Source organism: Penaeus chinensis, chromosome 25 (genome assembly GCF_019202785.1).
Source record: "Penaeus chinensis breed Huanghai No. 1 chromosome 25, ASM1920278v2, whole genome shotgun sequence".
In the NCBI taxonomy this organism is placed as follows: domain Eukaryota; kingdom Metazoa; phylum Arthropoda; class Malacostraca; order Decapoda; family Penaeidae; genus Penaeus; species Penaeus chinensis.
In genome coordinates this window covers 1,411,584-1,421,583 of record NC_061843.1, presented here as the reverse complement: position 1 = coordinate 1,421,583, position 10,000 = coordinate 1,411,584, and the positions used below count along the sequence as shown (strand labels likewise).

The 10,000-nt window shown below is 36.2% G+C and overlaps 2 protein-coding genes across 4 annotated transcripts in view; one reads left to right on the top strand and one right to left on the bottom strand.

The window, feature by feature from the left end:
• The window catches only part of LOC125038763 (39S ribosomal protein L9, mitochondrial-like), a 5,134-nt gene extending 760 nt beyond the window's left edge, over positions 1-4,374 (top strand). Inside the window, exons 2-6 of the mRNA XM_047632346.1 lie at positions 589-729; positions 1,234-1,393; positions 1,727-1,896; positions 3,067-3,267; positions 4,048-4,374. Of these exons, the coding sequence (XP_047488302.1) occupies positions 589-729; positions 1,234-1,393; positions 1,727-1,896; positions 3,067-3,267; positions 4,048-4,248 (873 nt within the window). The 3' untranslated portion in view covers positions 4,249-4,374. The remainder of the gene's footprint in view (positions 1-588; positions 730-1,233; positions 1,394-1,726; positions 1,897-3,066; positions 3,268-4,047) is intronic.
• Positions 4,375-4,966: 592 nt separating this feature from the next.
• The window catches only part of LOC125038764, a 9,608-nt gene continuing 4,574 nt past the window's right edge, over positions 4,967-10,000 (bottom strand). The window contains exons 1-4 of one of the 3 annotated variants that reach the window (XM_047632350.1): positions 8,691-8,815; positions 5,930-6,059; positions 5,552-5,652; positions 4,967-5,277 (exon numbers count right to left, since the gene is read on the bottom strand). In XM_047632350.1, coding sequence (XP_047488306.1) covers positions 5,101-5,277; positions 5,552-5,652; positions 5,930-6,059 — 408 coding nt within the window. In that variant the 5' untranslated portion in view covers positions 8,691-8,815 and the 3' untranslated portion in view covers positions 4,967-5,100. Of the gene's footprint in view, positions 5,278-5,551; positions 5,653-5,929; positions 6,060-6,662; positions 6,939-8,690; positions 8,816-10,000 lie in introns of those variants that run through there. The other 2 variants (XM_047632349.1, XM_047632347.1) reach the window with 2 other exon arrangements.

The following is a 10,000-nucleotide window of genomic DNA, read 5'->3' as shown; positions in this document are numbered from 1 at the left end:
AATTGAAAGGGTTTGTTTTTTAGATGTCATATTGTGGTCTTGAGAGCATGGACGTATAAAATTAGACATGTGAAAAGTGCTTTCTTGTTAATAATAATGATATATACAGTCTATTTATAGTTAAAATCAGAACATTGAGAAATTATGTTAATATCAAATAAATAAACACTCACATGAGTTTCTTAGAAGTTATACACCATTAACCCTCTTTATATAGGGTTTATTTGGAGGTTCCATGTGAACTGTAATTAAAGTGATAAAGCCACAGGCCTCGACCATGACCTCCATGCTTGTTGGTGCTCCAGTAAAGACCAATGAACCTTCACCCCATATATTCTAGGAAGACAGAGCTTGTACAGGTTCCTTGTTTGGCAGTAAATTCCCAGGGAGATCTACAAACTCTGTTTTGCTAGAGCATATTGGATAAGGTTTTGGAAAATGTTTAGTGGATGGCAGTCAGGATTTTAGTGCATCACAACTAAAGCCTAAACTCCTCTTATGAAATGACTTTGCTAAAAGAAGGAAGACCAAAGTTATACTAGTCTGGCCAGATCTGATTCCTAAAATAATGAAACTGTTGTCTTTCAGATGTTGCGCTCCTTAGCTCAGGGTCTGGCACAGCTGCACTTGCACAGCACCGGGTCCTCTTTGTCCCGTGTTGCAGCCAGGACCTTACCCATGCAAGAGATGGAAGCAGTTATCCCAGCTGGGTATTTCATTCAAGCCAGGGTAAAGTCTGAATATTATTTTATTTACCAATATTTATGTGTTATATTGCTCTAACAGTGAATACTGTAGAAATTATTAATTGATTTTAGTACTGTAACCTTCATATGCAGTGTCAGTGTCTAATGTGTATTTCACATTTTTTGTTGATTGTTTTAGTGTATGTAATTGACTTCTTTGAAAAGTTTTAGCTGTCTTGAAATTCATTGCGATTTCCAGACATAAAATTCTGTGTTTTTATTTGTTAGTAGTATATAGGTATACTACAGTATCTTATAGTTATATGATAGATATCTGCTCAGTGTCCAATGTGCATATCATACCACTTCACAAAACCAACCATGGATATATGTGACACATAATGGCAGTAATAGTCATAAAGATATAGGGAATGGATGCTACAATAGCAGTAGGATTGTATAATGAACACTATTGTTATATATTTTTTTTTGGGGGGGGTGTTGGTAATGCTTAGTTTGTAACTCATTTTCACATACTTCTTGGCAGACCACTTTCATTCTTAAACGCAAGAAGAAAGTTGAGCTACACAAGACAACTGGAAAGATGCGCCCCTTTAAGGCACGTCACTATCTTTATGAAATGGTGGAGGATACCAATGTTAAGAAGAAGGACCCAGTAAAGCTTATATTGACAAAACCAGTAGAAGGTAAGTCAGCCATGTGTGATATATTAGTATGACCAGTATAGGATGGTTCTTGATTGTGAAATACAATTAGTATCTCAAAATGAGGATTGTTTTATTAGTTTTCTATGGTTAGGGTTACATAGGTTTTATGTAATGGTTACGATAGTACACTCTGAAGCAGTGTTAAATTTCAGGAATGTAATTTGTTGATAAGATTGAAGTTTGTCTGATCTTAAATTTAAAAAGAATAAGTGTTTTATGGGCCCTAAAATATAAGGATGGCTGTGTTTCTAATTTTACACTGATGGCTTCTTATGAACATAAATGACATGTATTGCTGCTCCTCATCATCAGGTTTAGGATCAGTAGGAGATGTTGTAGAAGTAAAACCCCATCGAGCAAGAAACCATCTGCTTTTACCTGGCCTTGCTGTTTACGCATCGCCAGAGAACTTGCAAAAATACTCCAATCTCATCAAGACATCAGAGGTTAAAGACCAGCCCTCGTCTCCTTTTGCGATGAAGGTAAGTTGAGTACATTTTGGATACTTTTGATGCTTTTATTGACTTTCATAAAGAAAGAAGGCATCATTCATTTGTTTACAGGAATTAGGGCCACATACCTATATTCTCCTAGATTAACTTTAGTATAATTGGCTCTTTTGTCCCTTGATTACTTTAGCCGAGAATTCTGACTCCTTATAACTTGTATGCCCCCTGATCCCATCCCCTTTACATCATATTTTGGTGTGTAGAGAGTTGCAGTTAGTGACTTCATAAGCTATTTCATCTCAAAATGTTTTGCTTTGGATATTTAACCCAAAACCGATGGGCATGGCATGTACGTACATGCCATACCCACTGTGAGTTTACTTTATTAATTGTTTTTACACATGGATGGCTCCATTTGTACTAAGTCACCAATAAGCCAATTATAAATAATACTTGTCTCCCCTATTACCCTTTTCCTTGATTTCTGAAAATATTTTGTTATCTTATATTGCCGTTGCTAATGTCAATAACATTATAGTAATCATAATGTCTATAATAAAAATAACACCATCAATATTAATAGCATTAGTAATTCAAGGAAGGGTGAAATCAGGAAAGGTCTCAAGGTCTACTAATTGACTCCTTTGTGGCTAAGCACTTGCAGGGATATTTCACAAAAAAAAATCTGAAATGAGCAGAGCATTTTCCCGACGACATTGGGTTAATACATTGATCATTTTATTTTATGGGGGGCAGCTCCCAAGTTTTGCTCTTTGTCACCTATACTTTAACCCTTTTGACAAGGTGACTCCCTTACCAGTGTCACAGAGATTAGCAGGAGTTTCCCCATTTTCTAATTACCTGAGGCAGGTAGATGTCATTTTTGTCTCACGTGTGTTCTAGGTGACCTCCCACCTGAAGCCAGAAAGATTTTGGTCCAGGGAGAATGGTACTTATCCCTCAGAGTATTGGGCCGTCAACACCCAAATTTGTTATGGACTTTGAGGTCCGTTTTTGGGCGAACTCCTAATCAAGGTGTTCAAACAATATTTCCCATATTTTATCCTTGAAGGTTAATAACAAATTATATTGATTTTGTAACTGACTAGTGATCAGAGAATAATTATTTGTCAGATTTATCTCAGTAGGTAAAATAAATCTTTTTCTTTTATTTATAACCTCACAACTCTCCATACTTTACAGACTGCTGAGCAACTTTCTACCCGTGTCATTTCCCTGAGCATGAACATGAAGAGTCCCTGGCAAGTAGAACCCTGGCATGTACGAGTTGCCTTCCGCAAGGCTGGAATCATTGTTCCAGAGGAAGCTCTGACACTTCCTGCCAAGCCGATCACTGGACCAGATCTCGATTTGCAGGAAAAGGAGTTCCTTGTAAAAGTGAAGGTAATAAATATATAAGATGTATGAAGCTTGTGTGTATGTATATATTGGTAAACCTATATGTATATGTGTCTTTTTTATGTATGTATTATGTATATTTGTGTATGTTTCTGTGGAAGATGCACAAGAGCATGTATGAGTAGGCATTTGCATAAGTATACTTATGTATGTTTTAAGAGTGCCTGTGGGGAATTTGAACAAGTGGTGTGTGAATATGTATTAATAGAGGAATGCTTGAATTCATGTATGTCTGGGCAAGTTATATGGTGAGTCCTACCATATTGGTGTAGATACTTTATTTTATGTATATATGTACAAATGTAGATGAGTACACTTAACCCGTTTTATATGGTGATGCCGGTTTTGGCATTGTGAAGCACCAGTGGAATATACTTTGAGACTAATGTTGGTGTCCTAATTCAATTTTATTTTAGTTGCTGTAGAGTAATCCTCGAATCTATCAGTTTTCTGTGTGTGTATTTGTGTGAGTGAGTGAGTGAGAGAGGAAGAAACTATTTGATAAGAGAGTCTCTGGACAACACATTCAAAGTTACTGCTCGCATGTGCCCTGTACATGACCAATGGGGGTCTTTTAAACCATCTAGAGCATGTTGTTGTTGTTGTTTTTATGCTGTTGGATTGTGTTTGCAATTTACAAGAGGTTATCAGCTAGTGATGAATAGAGTTAAAAGACTGTAAATAATGCAAACATTTGACCTTTAATACTTGTAATAGTTCCATAGGCTACTGACAACCTTACCTAAATATCCTCTTAACCTTCAGATCAATGACAAGGAGGAAGCGAAAGTCCGTTGCCGTATTAACCATTACTCGGTCAACCCTCGTGAACGTATACCTTGGAAGGCATTTCACTGGGAGCATGTGGCAGAACCAATCTTTCCAGAGGAGGCTGAGGAGTTACAGGCCCTTGCACGGAAAAATCGACACACGAGGTTCCCAGAACAAGAGGAAGAGACTCTGTAAAAGGCTACGGGATTCAAGTTATATGTGACTGTACTCTGTAGTGTATGTAATGTTGAATAATCATTGTGCTGAAGTGATTTGTATATGGACAGCTGCTCTGAATGTAAATAAGAATCATACAATTTAGTTTTTGTTTTATTTGTATATATTTCTTCAAATTCACCCAAGAATTTTCATTTCAGGTTTGAAAATATTTTGTACCATATGAAAATATAAGCTAACTGTAATGCAGTTTAATCTATATAATAGTATAAGAGGATTAAGAATTTGATTATTATCCCTATTCTTGATGTGCCCCTTTGATACTTGTACAAAAGCTGTCTTGTGCATCTATGAAATCAGTAATTTGTCAAATTGATAAATTGTTATAAAAAACATTTATTGAAAATGAGATCACATAACCATTTAATATGGAGGGAAATTTTCATAATCACTTTTTTTATTTATTCTTAAATGTTTCTTACTTGAATTAGTTGTTGGAATACTAATGAATAGTATTTTAAATATGTATAGGGGCATTGGTACATTGTAGTGGCTTGGTATGTATTAGTGCATCTTAAGTTTGTCCAAAATGATAGGCTGGATTCCCAGTTGCCAGTAATGATATTAAAGTAAATTAATAGATGACATAAGTTTGTACTATGTTTGCATAGTGTTGTAAATGGATATTCAAATAACTCACATAGTGTGATAGTGTTTGGTGAATTGAAACTAGTCATTACTTGAAAATTATTATTTTAAAATCATATGTGACCTGTCTCAGTGGAAGACATTTAACAGTTTTCAGGGTGCAACTGTAATCTCATGAAGTTGCTCAGGCACTTTCTCTTGTAATATCCCAGAATCGAAACTTTAGCCAAATGGACAGCAGTTGTGTCCCCAATCACCACCGAAGTCAATGCACACTCCTTCATCATTACATAGCCTGCCTGTTTCCTCAATCTCCTGTATCTGATCAGGTGTAAGTTGCCAGTTAGACTTTATCCAGTGGCGTAATTCGAGTGCCAGTATCATAACCTCGGGTTCATCCTGAGGAAAGAATTTAGATAACAGAGTTGTGTATCATGGGAGAGACACTGTGGCAAGATTATTCATTGCATGAATACTCAGGAGTTTTAACATTACCTCAAAAGCTTTTGGGGAAGAGGAAAGTTCAATAGAGAATTCATGAGTTTAGAACTGTTATATCTACCTAATAATACACAATACATCATGACACAATTATTTTAAAGAAATAGGTAGATCACTTTCTTGTATATACTGGTAAAGAAAGAAGCTGAAATAGACTAAAACCATCACTAACCAAGTGTTTTGGGCTCATAAGACCTTTAGATGACTGACCAGCTATCAGTGCATTCCCAACAACTTGGCCAGTCAGTGCCATGTGAAGTACTGCAGTCCGCTCTATCAGGAAAAATAGAAAATTAGTATCAATAATAGAACCAAATGAAGAACAGAGGCTTGTCGCATGGTGTCCTTCAACATGTATGGAATATATGCAATTTGTGTTGATACTGGGTGAGTTGTTGTACATGGGAAGTGTACACTGAGGCAAAGTGAATACTGATTACCTAATAGCTTGTATCTGATTATTAAGCTTCCAAAAAAAATAGTGTTTATTCTTCTTTTCAAGTAAAGAAAGATAATATGATAATCCAATGTACCATGCATGTTGCCTTACCAGTAGGAGAAAGGGACTGGAAAAGTCTTGTCTGAGGAGAGTCCACGACTGGGAACGGGAAAGGTGCTGCACTGGCCACCCCTACCCCCACAGCCACCAACACCACAGCTAACTGCACAATGGGCTTCATCTGAGGAAGGAAAAGCATTGAGATAAAGTAAAGAAGGAAAAAGGGTGAACATGCTTATGCATCATGTGCCACTCTCTGCTTGTCTTGTTCTTGAGTCATATATAAAATATAAAAATCTTTATCAAGATATAATGCTAATTTAGAATAACAAATATCAGAGAATTCAACTGGATAAGATAAAAAGCTGTAACTATATAAATGAAGTATATCTGCAGTGACAAGTAAAACGGTTTAAATATATGACAGCTGTTGAGTCATATTATATTCATGTTGCATTATAAAAAAATAGATAGTTGAAGTAAACATGGTGATAAATGATATAATATGTATCTAAAATGTCCAGCAGAACACAACAAACTGAGAATAAGTATGCTGAAGCTCAAAGGAAAACCAACTTGCTCATTCTGGAAAGAACTGGATTAATGAGGAATACAACAGTATTACAAAAACAAATGCAAGAATGTATATGTACTGCCATATAACTTCTGGATAAGACAAAATCTAAATAAAATGTTGAAATACTTAAAATAATAACAACAACACATAGGGTTAAGGATTTTATCAACGAAAGACTTCCGATAAACTGGAACTCGCCAGACTTACCTTGATTCATTCAGAGGAGCATAACAAACATCCAAAGTGCATTAACTGATCAGTTGTTCACAAATCTTAGGAGTTGAATGTGTTGACAGTAATATCAGTGCCAGTGGTATACACACGTGGATTGTTGTGGTGCCAGTTTGTTATGCCTGTGTTTTTTGCCTTAGTGATAAGGACTGTGTGTGTGTGTGTGTGTTGGGAGAGACGTCTTGTGCGTGTGTGTGTGTGCGTATATGTGCGTGCGTGGGCGTGTGTGCGTATATGTGCGTGGGCGTGAGCGTGTTTGCGTGCGTGGGTGTATGTGCGTATTTGTACGTGTACGTTCGTGCGTGGGCGTGTGTGCTAGTGAGTACATACTTCTTGTAAAAACATGTAGCAATCATATTTATGAAAAACAAAAAACAACAAAAAAAAAACAATACAAATCTTTGTGAAACCAGAGATCGATAACATAACTGTGCAATGCCAGAAAGACCTTCGCCTCTACTTAAAAAAAAAAAAAGGAATATCATCATCCTAAAGCAAGGTCACAGTTTAACAACAACTAAAAAATAAAAAAATAAAAATATATATATATCATTCTCGAACAAGGTCTTTCTGCTTTATGAGTCATACGCAGAAAACCGGAAACTTTTACTTCCTCTAGTGTATATCTTATCTCTATTTCTTTCGCCACTTTTCTTTTATTGCTTAATATCATGTGGTTATTACGTAAGTACCTTTTGGACTTGATAAGGATAATCTGTATTGCCAGGGGATTACTAGCTTACAAATTATGCGAATGTTGTGGTGGTGATAATGATTATTATTGTTGTTATTATTATTATTATTGTTATTATTATTATTATTATTATTATTATTATTGTGGTGGTTGTTATTATTATTATTGTTATTTTATTAATATTTTATTACATTTAACATTAAATATTTATACTACTATCATATTCATCTTTGTTCTTATTATCATTATCATTACTATTATCGTCATCATCATCATTATTTTTTATTACTAATACTGTTATCATTATTATTATCATTATTATTATTGTTGTTATTATTATTATTATTATTATCATTATTATTATTATCATTATTATTACTATTACTATTATTTATCATTATTATTGTTGTTGCTATTCTTCTTCTTCTTCTTCTTCTTCTTATTATTATTATTATTATTATTATCATCATTATTATTATTATTATTATCAACAATATCATCATTACAATATACACCACGGATATTACTATTAACATTTCATAACTTCCTTTATAAAACGGATACTACGATAATTACTAGAGATCTTTAGCAATGCAAATTAATAATAATCATAGGCTTCACATGATGAAAAGGAAAGAGAAACAGAAAACAGAAACAGTGCAAGTGACAACTAGTCAGTTAGGCGATGGAAATTAGGAACTATTCAGCAAAATAAAAGTTTGTTGTGTATGTATTATTGGCTTGAGAGTAAAGCGTTTGTTTAAAACCCTTTTAAACGTCTTTCCTTGTTAACCAACAAAAGCCTGAACATTGTAATTTCTAATGATAGAACGGTTCCCAAGTGGCAAGCAAAAATGAACTGGGAACGCTCTCTCTCTCTCTCTCTCTCTCTCTCTCTCTCTCTCTCTCTCTCTCTCTCTCTCTCTCTCTCTCTCTCTCTCTCTCTCTCTCTCTCTCTCTCTCTCTCTCTCTTTACTTTCTTCCTCTTTCTCTCTCTCTCTCTCTCTCTCTCTCTCTCTCTCTCTCTCTCTCTCTCTCTCTCTCTCTCTCTCTCTCTCTCTCTCTCTCTTTCAGTGTAATACATAAAAAAAACCAAATAAACGTACATATTTTTTATATATTTTTGAAGAGGGTATATAAATCAACTTACGAAAATAAAACAAACTGAAAGAAATTACATACAAAATAAACCGGTAATGAACAATTTCTAAAACTTACGCGCTATGTACTTAAGAAGTAAACCTATAATTAACTATTATTACAAACTTCCGAAAGATATATCGTCCTTAAAAAACACTTTTTAGACTTACGTTTAAGATTTCCAGACGACGCAATAACCAACAGTCGAAATAACTACAATCTCAGTGAAAATAACCTTTATATAGTGGATAAATATCTATGAGCTGGGGAGGGGGGAGGGGGGGAGGGGGAAAAGGTGAAATAGTCACCTGTTTGGCTCCCAGAAGCCCATCGCCAGTCGTTGTTGCAAAGGCTATGATTCGCTTTAGTCAGTCTGTCTGTCATTCTCTCTCTGTCTCTGTCTGACTGCCATTCTATCTCTTTCTCTTTCTCTCTCTCTCTCTCTCTCTCTCTCTCTCTCTCTCTCTCTCTCTCTCTCTCTCTCTCTCTCTCTCTCTCTCTCTCTCTCTCGCTCTCTCTCTCTCTCTCGCTCTCTCTCTCTCTCTCTCTCTCTCTCTCTCTCTCTCTCTCTCTCTCTCTCTCTCTCTCTCTCTCTCTCTCTCTCTCTCTCTCTCTCTCTCTCTCTCTCTCTCTCTCTCTCTCCCTCCCCCATTCTCCTCCCTCTCGGCTTCCACCCTCCTCCCGTACCATCCGCGTACCCTTTTCTAAACGCGGGGGAGGGGGCATGGCGGGTACTTAGTAGTTGGTACGGGAATGGTACGCCATTAGCACGTCACCTGTTCTGTTCTCGTCTTTGTCGGCGGATTTATCACAAGGGTAAGTTAACGCCGATGTCACATTGCGTTTACCTGACGTCAGAGTCTCACATGTATGTTTTTTGTTCAGTATGCTAATCAGGATGTTGTAACTCGCCCGGAGACACCCCCTTTTTCTGAAGGTGGTATATGCCATGTTGTATTTACTCATGTGTTTTTTGTCTTTGCTTTATATGCTTGATTTTTTAAATTATTTTATTTGTTGATTTGCTTTTTTTTTTTTTTTTACTTTTATTTTTGTATTTGTTATTCGATCCATTCATGCGGTGTCACATCAATTTTGCTTTCTCATCGTTTTCTGTTCTCAATCTCTGTCTGTCTGTGTACCTGTCTCTCATTCTTCTCTGTCTGTCTGTCTATCTGTCAGTCTGTCTGTCTGTCTGTCAGTCAGTCAGTCTGTCTGTCTGTCTGTCAGTCTGTCTGTCTGTCTGTCTGTCTGTCTGTCTGTCTGTCTGTCTGTCTGTCTGTCTGTCTGTCTGTCTGTATGTATGTCTATCTGTCTGTCTGTCTGTCTGTCTGTCTGTATGTATGTCTATCTGTCTGTCTGTCTGTCTCTGTCTGTCTCTCACTCACTCTCTCCCTTTTCCAGACATCCCTGTGTATCTCAATCTATTTTCCCTGCCTTTCTTGTTCGGAATCACACCTGCTGAGTCATCCAGATATGA